Here is a 21,678-nt window from a genome sequence, read left to right on the forward strand (position 1 = left end):
ATGAAAAAGCTTGTACTATTTTCTCACAATTTCTATGTTTTAGAATTTGGGTATCCTATAAGTTTGGCAAGAGCGGCTTTGCTTTAAGCAATCCTGGCTATGACTTCTGGTTCTGACCCCTTTTCCAATATGACAGCTTTGACAACGAACAAATGAGTAAGTATTTGATACCTATATGAAATCTTTGACAATAGTATGCATATTGGTGTCGATGCGAAATATTTCGATTACCCTCTTGAAAAAAACTTTTATAGTTCATCAACATGATAAAAATTCAAACATCAAACTTTTGACTTGCCTTCGGACTGCATTGTGAAAGTAGCTCCAAGATCATCTTCCAGAGCAGACAGAAAGCTTTGGAGTTTTGACATTTCAAATTTGGCGCTGAGATCCACCTCAAAGTCCACAGAATTACTGTACAACCTTTTTAAATTGAGAAAAGGCTCAAAAAACATACATTTGGTGGCAGTAGACAAGAGTTTGATAATTAATTAGGATAAATATTCTATGCAATACCTTGGCATGATAATGCTCAGTTGTTCAAAACCATTAAGCCTTTGAAAGGCTGTTTTTAGCTGGAACAGACAAAACACAATAATGAATGTGTTTTATTTCACATAAGCATTCCAAAGATATAGTAGTACAAATATTGTCATTTAAATTGCTTACCCGTTTGGTTTTATTCAAATTCCACGCAGTTCCTTTGAGTGTTGCATTTCCACTAAGGTGTACTGTTAAGGGAATTGCAGATATGAACTCAAACAAGTCTTAAGCATTTTGAAAACTATCGATTTAAATGTACCATATTTTCCCGACTATAGGGCGCACTGGACTATAAAGCGCATATTTAAAAACTAGCCTTTTGCAAACAATATTTCACATATAAGGCACACATGACTAAAGGCACGATGAATAAAAACTGTGATTGGTATGTATTGAGTTTTCACATATGTGGCCCCTATTAACAGTGTAGGAGCCAATAAGCCCAGCATAAAAATGACTTCCACATCTTTGTTGCAAATAACTGACTTTGGAATGGATAGAATGACGGCGTCCCCTTTTGGACTATTCCTGGACGTACCAATTCACCATTACTATAAAGAAATCTGATAACATGAAGTTTTGGATGTAATTAAAACATCCAAGGCAATGTATTGATAAAATTATGTTCTCACCGTACGTAGTTATGTCGATTGGAGTGGTATGTTCAAGTACAGAACATTTTGCAAATTTCTCACTTCTTTGACTTTCTAACAAGTTTAGCAACTTCAAACACCATCACCCGATCCTGGTGTTCTCAGATATCTGAGACCACGTCCAAAGAGGCATGATCTGGTCAAGCCTCCCTGGTCCTTATACAAAGAGTAACTGTCGATAGCTCGTCCTCTTTTCTTCTGCCTGGCTGGCTGGCTGGCTGGGTCATCTCGCACGTGCAGGCCTACACTGCGGCCTTGAGTTCAGCACGTGGGCCACACGTTGCGACCACACGGAGCACGAGACCAAATCTCTCAGCAACAAGAAGTAAGAGGACGGTATCACATTTAACACTATGTTTGCTGGTTCTTGGAAATAAGCGTTTTTTTTTCCTGTACAAGGGAATCTCCCCAAATCGACTAGCATGATAGCGGGAAACTTTATTTTTGCGCTAGTAACTTCGAGACTTTCATCGGTCAAAAACTCCCATTTTTTTCTATCATTGATTCTCTGTGTTAATAAATTGTGTGTGCTACTTCAAACGGCCTGGTTCATTGATTGCATTTTTGGGGGATTAGTAATTCATATCAGAACTCAAAGAATTTAAAACAATAGTGTTTTTTAATTTTTTTATCAGTGTAGGAAATTTTAGTATCCTTCAGAAAAAAAAAAAGTTTTTTGGTGGAGCACAAGCAACACCTAGAGGCAAATTCGTTTACTGATTGCAGTAAAGAATAATTCGTTTGAATCCTAACGATTTTCAAAATTAAAGCTAGAAAAATCTCTGCAACCGCGATGGACAGATTACAGCATTTGGATTTTGCCATGCTCAACATGTGAAAACAAACTTTAACGGTCTTTTTCTGTGGTGTAAAATGTAAAAAACTCGCATTTTCAGGGTATTATTGCCATCCACTGTTAAGGAGGGTAATTATCTCTCAGTTATTATAGTTTTCTTGGACTTTTTTTTGCCAAGGCAAAGCCCCGCCACCCACTTTGAGACCCCAACTCACCAGTTGAGAAACACTGTTCTAGTCATTTTAGTACAAGGAAGGTTTACTTTAATGAGGGTGTTATTTCTATATCTTTCTTTCCTTTCTTCCTTTGTTTCTTTCTTGCTCTCGTTCGTTCTCTCCTGCTCTTCTTTTATCCTATTCCATCTTCTTTTCTCGCTTCCTTTTTCCTTCTTTTACTTCCTCCCTTCTCTATGTCTTCTTTCTTTCCCCTCTTTCTTTGTTTCTTTCTTTTTTGCTTCTTTCTATCTATTCCTCTTCTTTTCTCCTCTTCCTTTCTGTATTTCTGTCTTCCTTTGATCTTTCTCCCTTCCTTTCTTCTTTCTTCCTTTCTTTAATTCTCTCTTCCTTTTGTCCTATCTTTCCTTCTCTCTCTTCCCGTCTTTTTTCTCTCTTCCACCCGTTTTGTTTCTTGAGTTCTCTCTTTTTCTCCCTTCCATTCTGCAGCCCTTTGAGACACCTTGTGATTAAGGGCTATACAAATAAACATGACTTGACATGACTATAGGAACCCTTTGGTCCAAAATCCAGTTCCCGTTAAGTTATTCTCATTCTTTTGTATTTGTATTTTTGAAATACTAGAAATGTTACCTTGCACCTTGGCAATGCAAACTGTTGTGTCAAGTACCAACACATTGTGCTTGCACGTTGCGTTACTGCAGCAGTTGAGATGGTAGCACAACTCGTTGCTCCATATCTTCCCCTCCGAACAGTTGCAAGCGTATTCATCTTCAATCTTATGGCAATCTACAACAGTACACATGAACTCTGCTTGCTTTAGATAAACTAGGAACACACCGCACAATGAAACTGTCTGAAAGACAAAATAGTTTTGACACGATTGCCATATTTCAGACTTCAAACTTATAAATGAAAAAAAAAACTCAATATATTTTCTAAGGAGCAACAACATGTGAGACAATATCGTGAAAAGCAAACAGATTTATTCGACATTTAATGAAAACCAAAAGTAGGCGTTGCAAAAATATTGACCCCCTTTAAGTTTACACTTTGTACAACCTCCTTTTGCTGCAGTCACAATGCGATTCTTTTTGGCTATGCCTTTGGAGGTTTTGCACATATTGAAACAAATATTTGCCCCTTTTCCATTTCACAAAACAGCTCAAATTCCTGGAGATGGAAATGATTTGTGCACAGCCCTTTTCAGATCTTTTCACAAATGTTCCATAGGACTGAGGTCTGGACTTTGGCTTGTTCATTCTAACATCCTAATATTGTTAGTTCTAAACCACTCCTTTGCAGGTTTTGCTTTGTTTCGAGTGTCGTTGACAGGTGAACCTGCGTCCTGTCTCATATCTCTTGCAGACGCCAATAAATTTTCTCCTAGAATCGCCCTGTATTTGCCTCCATTCATCTTCCCATCAACACTAACAGTTTTCCCAGTTTCTGCCGAAGAAGAGCCCCCCCATAGCATGAAGCTGCCATCACCATGTTTGACGGTGGGGACGGTATTTCCCCATGAGGCTTCAACGGCCTTTGTATGGTATTATTCTTGCCAGTCTTCTATAAAGGACAGATTTAGACCGAGTATGACGAATACTTGTTTTATTCACATTTTGTCCCACCTCAGCTTTGTATGCTTACAGGTCATCAAATCTGATTATGGACATCTTGGCTGCTTCTCTGATTAGTTTTCTCCTTGGTTGGGCCAAACCTTTCGAGGGATGGCTTGCAGTTGGCAGGTTTGCAGTAGTTTTATTCTCTCTCTATTTGGATACTATTGCCTGCACATGCTCTCAGAGATGTTTAAATGTTGCAAACATTTCTTGTATCCCATTACTGCTTGGAACATTTTCCCAAGTTTATCCTGGACCTGCCTGATGGGTTCTTTGGGCTTCACAACACTTTCAATTATCCAGTGTCTCCTTTCACAGACCTCTGAGCCAATCACAGAGCAGGTGCATTTAAACCGAGACTGAATGCATTCTGATTGTCATTGTTAGTCATTTAGGTCGACATTGGATCATTCAGAGGTCATAAGGGAATTTCTGGAGTCAGGTGGCTGAGCGGAGAGAACAGAGGGCCAATATTTTTGCAACACTTACTTTTAAGTTTTTTGTTGTCAATATAATATCAAATATTGAAATAATTTGGTTCCACTTCACGATTGTGTCTCATATTTTTGCTGATTCTTAAAACATATTTTCAGATTTTTAACTTTAAGACTGAAGGCTAAAATGTGGCACGTTTCCCGCGGTTGATTTTGGTTCCTCATTCTAACAACATTCGTCTGTTATCACGAGGGACTCGGGTGCAATAATCTCTGTTCAGCCTTGTTGTGATTTGCATGATGTACCTGCAAGCATTTCAGTGTCAAAAAGGGAAACGGTGTAGAATTCTCCATTGTCGGCGATTACTGAGAGGTTGGTTGTTGCGTTAAAGAGTTGCAGGATGCTCTGGGCTTGGAGTGTGACATTACTTTCCACCCAAATTTCTGCACTGTAGGATGTCCCTAAAGAAATATTATTAATATTGTTAGAAGTCCAAAGACAGTATTCTCAATAATAAAAAAAAAAACACAGAACGAATCAAGGGTGACAAACATGTGGCTCGCGGGCCGAATCAGGCCCACCAAGGTATCTAAGCCGGCCCGCGAGACAGCGCTGAGAGAAGCGCAAGGGAAAAACAATCTGCAGTTTGAAATATGTCCACTGGATGTCGCCAGAGCCAGGGTCCACTCACAAAAAAAACCCCGCACTAATTAACTCTTTCTTTGTCACTCTCTCTCTCTCTCTCGTCTTTTTTTTCTTGCATTCTGCCTGTCTTTCTTTCTCACTTTCTTCTCTCTTGTCGCTCTCTCACTTTTTTCTATATCTTCTCTATTTTTATCTGTCTTCTCCGTTTTCTCTTTTTGTTTCTCTTTTACTCTCTCTCTCACTTTATTTCTCTCTTATCCTTTTTTTTCTTTCTTCATCTCTTTCGTTCCATTTTTTTCTCTCTCCCTTTCTCTCTCTCCCTTTATTTCTCTCTCTCTATCTCTGTCTTTCTCCCTCTCTCTATTTCTCTTTACATATATTCATCACTCTTTCTGTGTCTTTATTTCTCTTTTTTCTGTCTCTTTCACCTCTTTCTCTCTCTCACTCTTTCTCTATTTCATTCTCCCTTTCTTTATCTCTCTCCCTCTCTTTCTTTATTTCTCTCTCTCTTTCTGTATTTCTCTCTCTCTCTCTCTCTCTCTATCTATCTATCTATCTATCTATCTATCTATCTATCTATCTATCTATCTATCTATCTATCTATCTATCTATCTATCTATCTATCTATCTATCTATCTATCTATCTATCTATCTATCTATCTATCTATCTATCTATCTATCTATCTATCTATCTATCTATATATATATATATATATATATATATATATATATATATATATATATATATATATATATATATATATATATATTCATCACTCTCTTTCTATGTCTTTCTTTCTTTCTTTTCTTTGCCATTTGTTTTCCTTTCTTTTTTTTAAATCTACAACTCCGGCCATTGCGAGTTTTAGTCCACCATATATATTTGGAACTCACCAGTTTGATCAGAAATGTATTAATTCTCAAAAGTCACTATTTTTGATGACAAATAGAAAAACAAAAGTACCAGTAATAGGGGTCGAATTCATGCCAGTAGCGTAAGCCTGCAAATCACAAGAAAATATATTATCTTATTTAGTTTCCCCTCGGATCATGTAAAATACTTACACACACTGTGATCAGTTTTAGCGCAAGTAGAAAACACACATAAAATACTATTATACATGTATTCCAACAGGTAAAAAAATCTCAGCTTAATCAATTTTCAAGTTTGAAAAATAAGAAAAGGTATCAAGAGTAATGCATAAAAACTATTCACCATTTTAGTTAGTCTGTTTTTTGTTTTGTTTTTTTGTATTAGTGTAAAAATGATTGTTTTACAAATGATACATATATTTAAAAACAATGGGGTAGTTCGTAATTTTTATGGATTTTTTTTTTACGGGAGAGTGCAAACTCAAATACAGATGAATAAATCAGTAATCAAATAAATAAATACAAAGAATAGTTATCAACTAATGCTTCTTCTTCGTATCAAAAAAAATAGAAATAAAATAAAACAATAATTAGTTTAATTTAATCAGGTCAGTGGCATTATGTGACGTCATATGCTAATAGGATCGGGCCTTGCACAGCCAGCAACAACCAACGGTAAGTAGTTTCTATAGACTGAACAGAGTTTGTTACCACTTTTTTCGTTAACATTTGTCTTTCTTTAAGGTTTCTCCTTGTACAAACAAATTTTGACAAAATATGAAGCAACGTAGACGAGTATTTTTCCGGTTCGCCGGCTGAGAGGAGAGCTGATAGCAGGTTAGCTTGCGAGCTGTCTAGCGGCTAGCAGGTGATGTTGCGTCCTGGAAAGTACGACGACGACGACCACACGAGATTACTTACATTTTCAAAATTAATACGGTTGTATTCCAACGTTTGAATCGTGTTCAGAAACGCGTGTTTGGCCAAAAAATAAACCTATAGTTCCTTGTTAAACATAAATAATGGCGCCATTTTTCAGACTTATGAAGCCTCCGTTTAACAATTCAACTGAACGGAAAATTCCGTCACTACGCTTTCAAAAGATTGTTATTTGCACAATTCCCTGCAGGGGCTCGAACTTAGATATTTATTTCCATTGATTCTAGTTGATGGCTATCCAGAAAATGGTAACTTTCATTCATTCATTCATTATGTGCACCGCTTATCCTCAGTAGGGTCGCGGGGGTGCTGGAGCCCATCCCAGCTATCTTTGGGCAGTGGGCAGGGGACACCCTGAACTGGTTGCCAGGCATAGACAGACAACTCACTCGCTCATTCACACCTAGGGACAATTCAGTTAGGCCAATTAACCTGACATGCATGTTTTTGGAATGTGGGAGGAAATCGGAGTGCCCGGAGGAAACCCACGCAACCATGAGGAGAACATGCAAACTCCACACAGAAGGTTCCATCGCATGACCTCAGATCTGTGCCGCACACGCGCTAACCACTGCGCCGCCGTGCTGCCCTTAATGGTAACTTATTAATAACTAAAATGTAATTGGTTGGTAAAATAAAAATAACTACTCTTTCATGTAACCAAACTGAATTTATAAATCCTTCAAGTCTACTGAATTATGGTTACATTGAAAATATGTCACTACACATATACAGTATAATGTTATAGATTAACTGCTGTAATATGTGTAAATACAAGGTATGAGAAATTTGAGATATGAGATATCTTTTGAGCCCAAAATTCTGCCCGATATACGAGAGAAAACCCAAGTTACGAGAATTTCCAAACATCAACACAAGAGATCGGGTCTTTAAAGTCATTTTCTTATCATTTATTTATCGTATTACTGTATTCTTGTTTTCAATTACTATTAAAATGTGTTTTAGTGATTCTGAAACTTAATGGCTACTAAGTTAACTTGGATGCTTTTGGAAGGCGGGGAACAAATTAACTGGTTTTCAGTTATTTTTGTATTGGCCAAATTTGCTCAAGATATGAGCAATGCTAGATACGATCACAATCTGGAAATCCATTTTTCTCGTATGTAGAACTATATAACAAAATCTTCGACATTTGCATGATCAGTTGTTTTTCAATTCCACTCAATGGCATTCATTGAAAAATACTGGGGAAGTAGTGTCACTGAGCTGTCACTTCACTGTTGTCATAGTTAACAGGCATTGTGGGGATTGTAGTTTTTGGTCCAAGCACTTTTTTGTCACATTCATCTTTTGACACTCATTTTAAACTCCGGCGGGCCACATAAAATTATGCGGCGGGATCCATTTTGTCCCATGCCGTATATTTGACACATGTCACAAAATGGCTTCTAAGGGTGACGTGACTTTTTCGCGGCAGCCATATTGGTTTACAAACCCTGAGATTGATATCTTCGTGGCCTATATATAATATGACTTCAGGGATTTATACATTAGGAATAATAACATTTTGTGCTCTTCATGGATGTGGCAATCCAGGAAATAGAGAGAAAAAAATCTTTCTATCGTCTGGCGGCTTTGATCGTAAAAGAATGTGGAAAAATGAGAGCTTTCTATCAAATTGCAAGGAAAAATTGCTCAAACATATCTTGAGAAGTCCAAGAGGCCAACCTCAGGTTTAATCAGATCAATTTGTGTCAGGTAGGTTCACAGTAATTGATAATCAGCGGAAAACTCCTAATTGTAAGTTTCCATTCGCCTGTACTCTATATAATGTATTGTAAAATTTAAGTAGTTTGCATCAGCACGTTGTGCTAATTTGAAAAAGAATGGTGGCTGAAATGGTTATGAGAGTATGTATGTAATCAATGACTCTTCCCCATGCACTGTGGAGCTCTTACACATTATTTTTGAGAAGTATGAACACATGTCGTTTGTGTTGCCACACTTAAATCATTATGCTGTATCAGATATTTCACTGATATCCTGTTACAGTAATTCAACTTGGTGGGTCGGGACTCAAAATTGGGTCGCGGACCCGTTTACAGTGGGTCATGGGCCTTTCCCTTGGCAAAAAAACACTAAGAATAAGAAAAACGGAGGGTTAATTACACTCCTTCAGTGGATTTCGTTAATTCCTTGCTATCTTTTCTTCCTGTTCAGTCAATCTGCGCATTTGAGACTATATCTATATATCTCATTTTACTGTGATTTTGTTGGTTTAATTTCCTTTTATTTTGCCCATAATAATGAGTCCCACGAAAATTTGTGATAAGGGGCGAGAAAAGTGGAAAACGGTGACAACAATGATTAAGTTGAAGGAGGAAATGATTGCGAAATACAAAAATGGTGTATGAGTGTCTGCCATTGAAGCGCTGCTGGAAGGTACAGTAAATGGTTTCGAAATGTTATTTCTTTATCGGGTGGAAACATTTGTTGGCCTGGAGAGGGATGGGCGCTACGACGTTGTACTTGCCCAAGACACACCACAGAAAATGGGGGGTTGAGGGTTCCAACCAACCAACCCCCAGTATATTCACATTTATTACCTACATAATTAAATAATGATCGATGTTGAGGTACACGTTTTATTAATATTTTGAATATATTTTAGTATGTGGCTATTTTAAAGCAGTTTTATGGGGTTGCTTATATGTGATGTAGGCTTATATCCGATTAGACACGGTACTTGAATTCCTTATGGTTTTTCTGGTCATTTTGTTATGGCAAAAAAGGAATTCTATACTATACTCTGCTTTAAACTGCAGTTTTCATTTAAGAAAAGGAAATGTTTTTCTTAATCTGGGTCGCAGCTTGTCATTTGGGTAAAACGTTGAGTCCTGAAGTCAGACCAGTTTAGAACCAGTGCTCTAACTTACCCATCTAAGAACCAGAGGTGGGTAATAACTAGTTACATAAACTCCGTTACATTTACTTGAGTACGTTTTGGGACATTTTATACTTCTGAGAGTATTTTGAAATCATGATTACTTTTTACTTTTACTTGAGTAAATTTGTAAAGATGAAAGTGTACACTTACTCAGCAAAATAACTCATCAAAAATCAAACTTAAAGTGAATGAATGTGATTTTATTTACTTTTCAAAAGGTTGCTTTTTAATTTTTATAAATGTGTGGGAGGTCGCTGGTTCAACCCTCGGCCGAGTCATACTTGCAACATTGGTACTCATTGCCTCCCTGCTTGGCGCTCGGCATTAAGGGTTGGAATTGGGGGGTTTGGTCACCTAATGACTTTTGAACACAGCAGTTGGGTCTAAAATGGCTGCGACTGCATTGGCTCCCTCCAGTTGTACTGTACGGGCAAGGTGTATCGACATTTAATTCTGTGTGCATGGTTACAAAAGAATGACAATAAAAGTAAATTCTATTCTGGTAAATTCTGTTCTATTCCAAAATAAATGACTTCAAAATCTTGATTTCTTTATTGCATTTTTTAATTTCAATCAAAACAATTAAACATTCTGTAATTCATTAATAAACTTGAGGAGGTATCATACAACAGGGTAGTTTTCATTCTCTTATCAGGATGTGCTGCATCCAACTCAGTCATTTTTACAATAGGCTAATATAGATACATACAGCATGTTTTGCATTCATTATGTAAGGCTTTAAAATGTTTGCGGCTCCTGACAAATTTTTTCGTTTTTGTTTTTGTATTGAATTGTAGTTGTATCTTATTCCACTTTTAGTTGTTTTCTAACATGGTGGCCGCTTAAAAAGTCATGTGATCCTCTAAATCATCAACAGTCTAATATAAAGAAGCATCATTACCTGATAGTACATGTATAAGTATCCCATCAGGTACACCATAATTGTGGAAAACATCTTCCTAAGGGAAACATAACATTCAAACAACAATCTACAACAAATAATAGAAGTTGGCTTCATTGATCATCAAGGGACATTTCAGTATCAATTTTAATATCTGCACCATTTGTTAAACTGACACTTTACACAATATCAAGTAAACATTTTTGTATTTTACCAACCATTTTCAACTGTAGGGTACAGTAAATCCTACATCCAATAGTTCATGAAAAAGTTGGTGTTTATTTAATTTGTTTTTATGCCTCTTGACATAGGGTTGCATTCCCTCTTCACTCTACAGGTGTGCTACCACAAAGGTTGACCAGAAATCCCCTTAATATTTGCGATTACTTAATCATTTTTGAATTTTTTTTATCATCATAGATTAAAAAAAATAGTTTTGGAAAACATTACAATTACCAGTCACTTTTTTCTATAGCAAGTCAAGAAAGAGTGGCATTGTTTTTACTTCAGTCATGCTCAAACCTTAACCTCCTCTATTAACTTTAATGTTGATTTAAGAAGAATCCTTTCTTGTTTGTTATTTAGTATTTATCTTGTGTGCTGTAGAAATATTGATGAATCATTTACTTGAAAACATACTTTTTTGCAAATGCCCATCACAGAATTGCTATCGCGGATAAATATATATGGTTTGTTCAAGGTAAGTAACAAAAAACAAATCCATGAAAAATGTTAAGTCCCAGACAATTCTCACCTTTCCTCTGTGGTAGTTGAAGACGAGAAAACTTAGATTCTCTGTGAATCCATAATTGATACAAATGCAGGTCCAGACTCTATCAACGACCTTTGCACTGAAGCACAAATAATAATTTGCATACAGAGGTAGACAGCTTTTTATTTCTACAAGGATTTCATTTCTATCTGCCAACTGAATTCTTCTTTAGGATCTCACATCTAAGGCTTCAACCAAATGTTACAAGTTCAGTAACATAGCAGTGGAAATAGCTCATTGGAAGTGAAAACAATTATTGTGACTTTCAATGTTGAGCTTGCACCGTTTCTAAAATAATTGCTTTAGTGGTAGTTTAAAGTGCTTGTTGTATCCCAATAAAACATATTTGAGTAAATACAGTAAAACAAGGGCTTGACTCCGAATTTATGTTCCTGGTTGAAAAGTATGTCACTACTGTACTTATTTTTGGACCATCACGGGTAAACTCGTATGAGTTTTCACCCAATTTTTTATACCAAGGACTGATAACAGGAGTAGTATGATCCCCTCCCAATCCTCCAACATTGACAAATAAAACATATATCACAAAATAATTTTTTCGTGGAATTGCATGAAATTAACGTCAATTTTCTATTCTTGTAGTTTTGAATTCTTCATTGTTTTCAGCTGGGGGACAGCGGCGAATACCTGCATCAGCCACCGTTGTGAGTACCAACACTTTACTCAAAATAAGGTTGTAGTTTATGTATCGTAATGGCCAACGTCCTCAAAGTGGGATGATTTTTCAGCTATCGACATTGCATCATTTAATGCAGGAAGTCCGTTTTCGTATTCTATTTTGATAGTTAAATAACTTACATTGTAAACATTTCATATGCAAAAAAAGGAAAAAAAAATACAATAAAACGAAGGTTTGTGTATTTCACATAAGAGTGGCAACTTAAGAGAATATTCAGATTTTTGGTGTGCAACTATGCATCCCTGAACTGATGAAGTACATTGACTTAAATCTATTTGCACCCCTTTTTGACTCCACAGGTTTGTAATTGTAGTATAAACTTACACAAAGTCTGAACAGCGAACGAGTGATTCAAAGCCAGGTGTTGTGAATATGTCGAGCTTCACAATGTAGTATTGGCGTTAAAACAAAAACGGATGTCAGCTTAATGTTCCAAATGTTCGAATTAGTTGCTGAGGTGTGCCATGCTTGAGGAGACGTGAATGGGGGCGTCAACACCACCAGGCAGCACTTGAAGGGTTGTTGTCATCTGGAAAAAAATGCGATATGAACTCAATCATTTGCCCCAAAAAACTTGGACTGAATGAACATCAGCTGACTAAAATTTTGCTCGACACAAGACTTAAAATGATTACTATTATTCTAAAAATGATGATCAAACATGATAAACAAGGCTCACACGAGCAATTATGTGGTCAAAAATGGACAAATTGCACAGTTCTTAGATCATGCTATACCTCTTTTTCTAAAGTCCACTTACGGAAGGTCCAGCACTAGTAGTCTAAAATAATTAAAGAAAACACAGATCCATGTATAATTAGACACATATATAATTGAGCTACTACCCAAATTTACGTATACTCTGTCATTACCCTAGTCCCACTTCTAGAAGCTTGAGACAGCTTTAGAAATGGCCTTGCAATTTCTAACCGCACCTGGAAAAAAAAGAACATATTTTCTTTATTAATAAACCAAAATTTTGTCCAAACACAGTGTTGATAATTAGCATTAAAGATATATTTTTTTTAAATATTGCCAGTGAGAATTTCTAATAATGCAGACATTGATAGGCTAAAGCTAACTTAAAAAAATAATCTGGTTTGGGTTGTCTTTCACTTTGAACAGACCGACCACACACAAGTGGCAAAAATGTTTTTGATTATTTGCAATTCATTTGTAAAGATGATTAATTGTGGCATTAGTGGCACATACCTTTTTGCACAAGAGTGTTCCAAAAACCAATACAAAGAAACCCTTTGTGAAGATAGAAGTTTCAAAAATTAGAATCATGATAGGTAGGTTTTGTAGCACATATAAAAATATTGCAGCCACACTCCCATTTGCATCTTAACTTGTTATAGTTTCTAGATAACCTTTTTCAAGCATTCAGAATTTCTAATTTTGAATTGCTATGTATTAATCAATTCGTTTTTTAAATTGTTCAGTGGGGAAAAAAATCATGGTACACTTAGAACAAATTCTACAGACAATTATTTAAAAAAAACTATACTATGTCCACTTCTAATAATAATAAAGACAAACTGTATTGAGAACTGACCTGCAGAGAATTGAAGAAGGCGAAGGCAATGTGAATTCCGAGATTAGATGGGTTAACCAGGGTTCCTACTCCGAGACCCCAGGTTATTCCAAAAAATGGTGTTAAAATAGCCAAGTTCCAGGTAATTGTTACTAAGATATGCTTCTCATTGTTTTGTACAATGAATTTCATCCCCCGATGCAGTATTATTTGAATCAGCTTCACAATTAAAATAAAAAGATTTGTAAACACGATTGAGAGAGCCGGTATCACAAATGCCAGCAGCGCTTTAGACAGGTTCCAATTAAGCCAGCAGATCACATTTTCTTGAATGTAAGTATCAGTTGGTGCAGTTACAGCAATAGTAATGACTGCAATAATCAATGGAGCCCCATAGCCCACAGTGAATCCAATAGCAAGTAAAGTTGTTTTAGATAATCTGTTTCCTGGCATAACATTGGCTGATTGATAAGCCAAAAGCATGGCATAATTTAACATCCAGAAAAAGAGGGATAAGTAGAACAAATGAATGAAAAAGGTCACAGCTGTGCATGCCCCTGGATTCTTTTGATTATTTTCAGAGATGCTTGCGCCAATAATGAACCAAATGTTGGCAATCAATAGAGACAGTGCAATGTTGACCATGGAAATGTTGCGCAAGTGGGACATTTTCTCCTTTCGAACACTTTTCCATATAACCGCTTCGATACAGAGGCATATAACTAGAGACCCCATTGAAATACCGACGCCAATGAACGTTATGAAACTCAAAAGCCTACTATTTGGGGAAAATGGGGACATTAGTATTGAAAATGAAGTCAGGTGATCACACTGACATGTAACTGTGTTGTCCTCTCTGACAACAAGCTCACAGCCTTCATCATCCCAACCCCCGAGGCCATCAAAGACGGAAAAGTTCCAGAACACACACTGGGGGTTTCCCAGAGTGTCATTTAAAATATCAAAAGTAAAAGTCACATTGTTGATGATGGTGTCAGCCTGAACAAGTACGACTCTCCCGTTGATGACCCTGCCTGAATTGTTTCTCTCATCTCTCGGAGGAAGAACATTATCCAAGGATTCAAAGGTTATCACCGTTAGGTTTGTTGCTTCATTGGCCTCCTGTATGTCAATCTCTACTGTAGAATTAAAATCCCCGCTGAAATTACTGATGAACATAGTTTTGTTGAAGAGAATCAAAGGTGTTACAATGCCAAAAGTGGCGTTGACAACCCTGCGTGTTATTCTCTCTAGAGAAAACAACAATAATGAGCTGATGCTCTCATTTCTGGGGGTGATGGTCCTTGCTTCAATAGAATCAATGAGAGCTTGAAGGTTTAGTGTGTTCCATGATTCTTTTGCCGGATCTGTTGTAAGTACACCTGTAGTCAAAAGGACATCCTACATTAAGAGGAAAAACAAGAGAAACTGTCAAATCTAGTTATAACATAGTCCCTGTGAGATAGAACAAGAAGAGCACACTAACCTCCATAGACACTTGACTTATCGTGATAATAAACTCTGTTACAATATTTCCTACGTTGTTGAGAATTCGAACGATGGCCTCAATGTTGTTTGGAGATTCAGTCACTAACTCACTCAGTTCAATAGTGGCGTTGCTGAGTTCATCAAGGAACTCAGGCAAAGTCGTTTCATTCAGAAACTGAAATATCAGAGGAATTTTTGATACATGAAACATTGCATGAATAAAGTTTTATTTCATTTGATAAAGAATCCAAGTCATACGGTCAATTTCAACAAACCAATCACTCACCTGAGATTGAAAAAGTAGTTGCGCTATCCTCTGGAGGGTGCAGTTGTCTTCTTGAATAACCCATTCTCCACTTGATCTGCAAATGGCAGTCCTCTCTCCCACCTGGTTTATTTCACAAGAAGCTCTCCCTACATCATCTAAAAATCCCATTCCAAATTCGGGATCACCTACACATGTGAAATTACCTGGAAATAATTCATTACGTTTCATAATTTCAAAAGGTTAATCCATTGTATTAAATGTGTTTTCATTTCTGGTCCAACACTTACCAACTTCAACCAACCGCAATGTTGCATTGCTTGCAAATTGTGAAAATTCATTCTCTTCACAAGTGATGACAATTTCTGTTTTATCACAGTCTTCCTGTGTGATGGTTATCATAGTTTGGATGCTGTCTGCTGGATCTAAACATTCACAAAAACAACACCATAAAAATTAGTAATGGCTTATTACTATAAAGTTATGTGATTTAGTTGAAGTCAAAAAAAGTTTTCCCAGGTTTTTTTTTAACATTTTGAGTTACAAGTTCACTTCTTCAACGCATGCACGTTTGGCAAGGTTTAGAATAGCATTAATGCTCATTACCGCTTTGGTTCTTTTTGTTTAAAGTCTTACCTGAATTTTCAATTCCACTAAACACCACCTGGTAGGGCTCCTGGACAAAGCACTGCACTGTCACTTGCTGCCCAATTTCACACAAGATGGTAGTTTGGCGTGGAACCAGCTGGATAGTGGGTGTAACCAATAGACGCACTCTTTCATTAGAACTCTGCCGAAAAATTGAATCCTCATCGAACAGCTCGCATTGATAGACTCCTGAAATAATAGCAGTTTATGAATCAAAGACTGCACCACTCAAGTGGGGCCAGCAGTTTACAAATGTGTACAAGTCAATTCATGTTTACGTGTATTGACCCTTTGCACGTGACATCACATTGCCTTCCCTGGCTGAATAAGAGCCATTACGGAGACGGCAAGAAGCACCCTTGCGGACAGCACCTGAATGAACATTTGAGTCGAAACAAATATTAATAAGGACGACAGAGGAATATGACCACCACTGCTGTGTGGTCTGCTGCACGAAGCGGCTACGTCCAAAACCCAATTTGGCATTTTATCATATCCTTTTGAGGAATACAGAAGACGGCAATGTTTATCTACCAATCAAATGGAGGAACTAGTGAGTGGTGTCAATATATTCCAGGATATAGGAGTATTTTTTACAAGGTACGTTTGATGTATTTCCAAGCAATTTTATGCTAAGTAGGTACTTATGTTCTTTATCACAATGCTCATTACGCCAAAATGAACTTTCACATTATCAAGTCAAATTATCAACTGATAAAATGGGGGACAAACATTCAAACATAAGTCACTTCCAATAGTGTGTCATGATTGCTGATTGAAAGCAGCTGTGGCGGCATAATTGGCGCCAACAGCCCGGGCAGCTGATTGGTGGACACTCTCTTTTTAAACCCCCGGCTTCTTCTTGGAAGCTAACAGATCGTTGTGAACTGTTGCCTTCTGCTCAGTTAGCCTTCTTATCCGACCCCGTTTTTTGTTAAGCCTTTTCCTGCCTGATCTTTGTTTCACACCTGTTTCTGGACCTGATTACGCCCCGTTCTGCCTGCCTCCTGTTACCGACTTTGATTACTAACTCGATATCGCCTTTAATCTCCAGTCCCGGCCAACGACTTGCCATTCCCGCCTGTCTCCGTTCCTCTTTGTCCGACACGGAAGTGTCACTCCCGCCCCGCTCGCTCCTGTTGTCCGTCAGTCATCGGATCGTGCAAGCAAGCCTTACTCTCCCTCTTTTTTCAAATAAAAACTGAGAAAACGAGCACTATTGAGTCCTGTGTCCGTTTCTGGTCTGTGACATAGTGTTTAATAGTATAGCTTTTTCCGTTGTCTTATTTACTGGCCTCACCTACTTTTTACTATGGTTTACTGCCGTCTATCATGGTGCTGTCACGTGGTCATGTGTGTGCAAAGGGTCAATAGCTCTTAATCACAAGAAATCTCAAAGGGCTTTACAGACTACAGAAGTTTACACCATCCCCTGATCTAAATCTACACAAGGGCAAGGAAAAATTCAAAAACCTCAGCTTGAGGAGAATGAACAGTCAGTACACAGATATCATCATCATGAAATGTACTGTAGGTAATAACAGAACAATTGAGCTCTTCCTGAGGTCAATATCATTCACAAGATACTGAATATAAGTGTGTTTTAAGCCTAAATTTAAACACTTCCACTGAAGTTGCAGATCAAACCTTGCACAAGAATAGTGCATGCATTTTAGTGCGAGCAATCAAAGTGGTGAAGTGTTTCTTACCCTCGTCTGTGCTGAAGAAATTGGTGATAGTAAGTGTTTCCACACCATCTGCTCGCGAAAATTGGTGTGTATCATCCTCATTGATTACTATACCATTGCGTGTCCACACTGACGAGGTGATACCAAAGTCAAGGGTATCTGGTGGTGGGCCACATGTGATATTTACAGTCTCTCCAAAAAATATTTGATCTGAACTCGTTAAATCATCAGGGCCTTGGATTGGAATAAAAATAATAAAATAAATCAGCAATTTCAATTTTTTTTTAAGACAGTAAATCAGTAGAAGGTATTAAAAGTTGCCCGAATGTGTTGATGAGGGCAGTTACTTACTCTCCAATACTGGAGAAAACAAATTCTTCAGGTCATTAAATATTGCCGCGAGAAGTGCTTCAACATCATCTTCTTGAATTGTAGTATTAGCAGTAATTTCAAATTCACCAATGGTGCTACCAGCTCTTTTAAGAACAAGAACAGATGAATAAAAATGCAATCCGGATAGAAAGCAGTTAAATGGATCGTCGGGTAAATGGATGGACGAGTAAACGGCATGAAGAATTTTACAATTTAAAAAAAAATACATAATCCACCTGAAGCCTAGAAGGTCTGCTGACAGTAGACCTGGGATGTGTGTCCTAGCTTGTGTTTCAATCTGTAGCGGGTTTAGATGGAACAATTATTTGATCACAAAACCAAAGCACTCTTAAAAGGGATCATTATAAATTAAAACTCACCGAATTTGCACATATCTGGTGAACAACATTATTTTCTTCATTGAATTCATCATTAAAGTCAATATTCAAGATGAATGACAACAACCGCCCTGAAACACAAATGCAGAGCAAATTAGCCATATTATTTCAGAGAGGTACAATTTATGGTGTCTAACTCACTTACCGTCTGTTATTGGGGCCATTGTCGATGGACCTGTTGGGTGAATAAGACAGAGCTCTCAAAGATCACATTATTTCTTCAAAAATATAGTTATGGTTTACAAAAAGACATCCCGTATTTAATTATTGTATTAGTTAGGAACATGACTGTTACGTTACTTTCTGTGGGACAAGCAGCGGCGATGCCTAAGGAGAAAAATAATTAAGAGGAAAAAATAAATTTTATATATATGTATAAATTAATACTTTTTAAAGATCTTTTCAGGTTAACAGTACTTACTTGGAATGCAGATTATGTCATTTGGAGGAATTGTATTTATGCAATCACAGCTTTGCATGGTCTTGTTGTCACATGGCTTAAACGTTTCACAGATCCCACACGGCCATAGATATTCATCGCCACACTCACACCTCTCATCTCGATTAAAGTCTTTATAACAAACTGAAAAGAAAGTGACATGATATATAAAATATTGTAAAACAGTTTATTAAACACATCCTTACCTGTGGTGATTTTGAAGTTTGTCAGTATTAATTCAGTCATGTCAAATGGCAAATCTCGTAGCCGATCAATAATTACTGTTGGTTCAATGGTGAATGTTCGTATATCGAGGACAGTGTTTATTAAAGCTGGGGTACAGAAAACATTGAAGTCATTTTCACAACATGCTGTGTGCACTGATGGGTATCCGAACATTTTAAGATCCCCAAATGGACATTTTTACAGAAAATAAACAAATTATACCGGCTTTCACTGGTGGTGAAGGTGTGATGATACCTGTGGGGTAACGTTAAACAAATTAAAATGCATCAAGAAAAACATTACTCGGGGTACACAAAATCTACCATAAAAATGGCATTGCTAAATCTGTTATTTTGTATTTATGCCAAAGAACAATATTAAAGGTGGTGTCTGCAACTTCAAATTAAACTACTGTTTTCCGCCACCTCTTGGCTTAAAGTCATAATCACAATGTCAGCTCATTCCTCAAGCACTAATAAACTCTTTTTGGTTGCGATTTGGACTGTATTCGAACCAGGCCTTTTCTTACATTTACTAAACTAACAAAAAGAAGCCGGTAAGGAGCACGAAATCACTCTGCAATTAACGTCCCTTCCTTCCTTCCTGCTCCCAAATGTGTTGCGAGTCCCGAAACTCTATATACCAAAGCCATATCCCCCTAGTGGGAGGTAGCTATAGTCAACACACACACATTGACCAAAACATACATTTCCCAATTAAAAAAAAGGGTCTTTGAACTCAGTTGGGCATTGTTAACACATACGTAATAGAGACAATATTTTACTTTTAACTTTTTAAATACACTTCAGACGATGCACCACGCCTTTAAGCCAAAGATTGGAAATTAGTTTTTTAAGCCACTTGTTTACTGATCAAACAGGCAAATAAGGGAATGAGGAAATCTAGGCAGCTGAAAGATGGGCATATTCATTTAAGTGACAGTTGACAGTTAAGTGGGCATTCCTAAACACAGTTATCTAACACACCCACATGGTTAAATGCTGCACAATTGACCCAATTTTTCAAAAATGTTAAACTCCCTTTTTGTAATCAAGACGTGAAAAAATGAATTCACATTTTTCTCCGCTGTTTGCACAATTGACCTTGTTCGAGGAAAAATCAGCAAGTCATTCTAAGATAGATGAAAATACTACTCAAGTGCCACTTACTTGGTTCACAGAACTTTCCATTTGGAATTTCATTTACGCAGTCACACGTTTGGGTGCTGTCGTCGTCACATGCACCAAACATGTCACAGATGTCCTCTGACCAGAAGAAATCTTTCTCACAATGACACTGATCTTCTCCAGTAGAGTTTGGGTAGCAAGCTATTAGGGGTGTAGGTCACAGCATTAGCTAATAGATGACAAAAATAAATTTGTGACCAACACTAGTAAAAAGGACTTCGTCTCAAAAATGACCATTTAATTTTTCTTACATCTCATTCAATTTTAGTAGATTGGCATCTCCAAATTGACATTTTGACCTCCTGTTCCATTTTGGTCAATTACGCAAATGTTCACTTTTAAGCGTCTGGACGCTTTTGCCAGAGCTGGTCACGTTTTAATTGTCAAACTGTCACCTGTGGTATAATTTAAGCTTTCCACTAAAAATAAATCCTCTCTGATAGATAATGGCAGGTAGACATTTTTCAAAGCATCCCTTAGTTGATTGACAACTTCTATCGGCGTAATGTTTAGAGGGTGAATTGTGATGAATATGTCCGCTGATCCTGAGGAGCAATTGGCAGCAGTACAGTTTCCTTTTGCTATAAAAAAGAAGCAAACAAAATGTCTGTTTCAGTCTGCACTATAATCAGCAAATTGCTTGACTAAAGCTCCACCCTCGTCAAGCCCTCTAAAAAGAACTTACCCTCCCGTTTTTCTCTGCTATGACTTTGTTCTGTTTCCGTCAGCTCCTTGAAAGTATGAAAATGTGTTAATAGCATGTCACATATAATGACAAATAGTTTAACTTTGTCATCTTCATTTTTGAATTCTTACTTCTAAAAATATGTTTGAAGACTGTAAGTAGCCCCTATTGCAGCAAAAGATGAATGCAGCCAGAAGAAGAAAGAGGAATCGTACATTCTTAAATAATTTCCTCCCAACTGTCGGAAAAAAAAGAATTACATTCATAGCACAATTAAAATACTCCCTTGCAAAATAAAACACTTTGCCCCTTTTTTATTGTTCATACTACTTCACAATTAATAACAGAAAATAACCAGATTTTTTTATATATAATATATATAAAAATGTATGTTTTTATCACAACAATGCACATCATAGTAATGTGAAGAGAGCTTACCTTTGCCATTCTTCTTATTGGGCATTTTACCGAATGCCCGAAGGAACGTGTTCATCAGTTCCCTTCAATCCACTTTCACTTTGTGCGATTTGCATGCTAGCCTTACAGGTTCAATCCTTCCACGTCACAAGAAGAATTTACCGTTAATAATGGTTCCTGTTGTGAATGTCAGAATTAGAGAATTTCTTTCCTTGTTCCTTGATGTTCACTGTTTAGGCTACGTATTAGCCCTAGATTGTAATGGTTAGCGCTACAATCAGTTCATTCCTCCTAAAAGTAGGTAAATTCAGCTTTTGGTGTATTATAAAAGGAACGACACAAAAAAAAAATAATACACCAGATCAACTTCTC

General features: G+C 37.1%; 2 protein-coding genes and 1 long non-coding RNA gene across 4 annotated transcripts; 1 reads left to right on the forward strand and 2 right to left on the reverse strand.

Annotated features, from left to right (window-relative positions):
- The first annotated feature begins 35 nt into the window (after window positions 1-35).
- Window positions 36-15,016, forward strand: LOC148346504 (uncharacterized). Its single transcript, XR_015848353.1, has 3 exons — window positions 36-156; window positions 11,861-11,922; window positions 14,362-15,016. It is a non-coding gene; the product is annotated as an uncharacterized LOC148346504 (long non-coding RNA).
- On the reverse strand, window positions 282-6,726 carry LOC148346505 (uncharacterized). Its single transcript, XM_088325635.1, has 7 exons — window positions 6,659-6,726; window positions 5,829-5,865; window positions 4,525-4,680; window positions 2,799-2,954; window positions 670-731; window positions 517-575; window positions 282-423 (listed from the first exon to the last, which is right to left on the reverse strand). The coding sequence occupies exons 2-7, from the start codon at window positions 5,848-5,850 to the stop codon at window positions 282-284; spliced, it is 597 nt and encodes a 198-aa protein (XP_088181761.1). The 5' UTR covers window positions 5,851-5,865; window positions 6,659-6,726.
- LOC148346506 (adhesion G protein-coupled receptor F5-like) lies at window positions 10,131-21,400 on the reverse strand. 2 transcript variants are annotated; one of them, XM_088325679.1, is made up of 23 exons: window positions 21,328-21,400; window positions 21,021-21,127; window positions 20,890-20,935; window positions 20,600-20,785; window positions 20,187-20,345; window positions 19,240-19,272; window positions 18,999-19,124; window positions 18,775-18,936; window positions 18,654-18,680; window positions 18,499-18,528; window positions 18,336-18,424; window positions 18,192-18,253; window positions 17,935-18,059; window positions 17,605-17,817; window positions 15,884-16,084; window positions 15,538-15,672; window positions 15,269-15,453; window positions 14,981-15,157; window positions 13,516-14,895; window positions 13,170-13,211; window positions 12,830-12,892; window positions 12,695-12,738; window positions 10,131-12,486 (listed from the first exon to the last, which is right to left on the reverse strand). In XM_088325679.1, the coding sequence occupies exons 1-22, from the start codon at window positions 21,380-21,382 to the stop codon at window positions 12,703-12,705; spliced, it is 3,639 nt and encodes a 1,212-aa protein (XP_088181805.1). In that variant the 5' UTR covers window positions 21,383-21,400; the 3' UTR covers window positions 10,131-12,486; window positions 12,695-12,702. The 2 variants fall into 2 exon arrangements, with proteins under 2 accessions (XP_088181805.1, XP_088181806.1); XM_088325680.1 differs by lacking the exon at window positions 13,170-13,211.
- Window positions 21,401-21,678: the final 278 nt, after the last annotated feature.

Source organism: Urocampus carinirostris, chromosome 20 (genome assembly GCF_059441175.1).
Source record: "Urocampus carinirostris isolate Australia breed hairy pipefish chromosome 20, RoL_Ucar_1.0, whole genome shotgun sequence".
NCBI lineage: Eukaryota > Metazoa > Chordata > Actinopteri > Syngnathiformes > Syngnathidae > Urocampus > Urocampus carinirostris.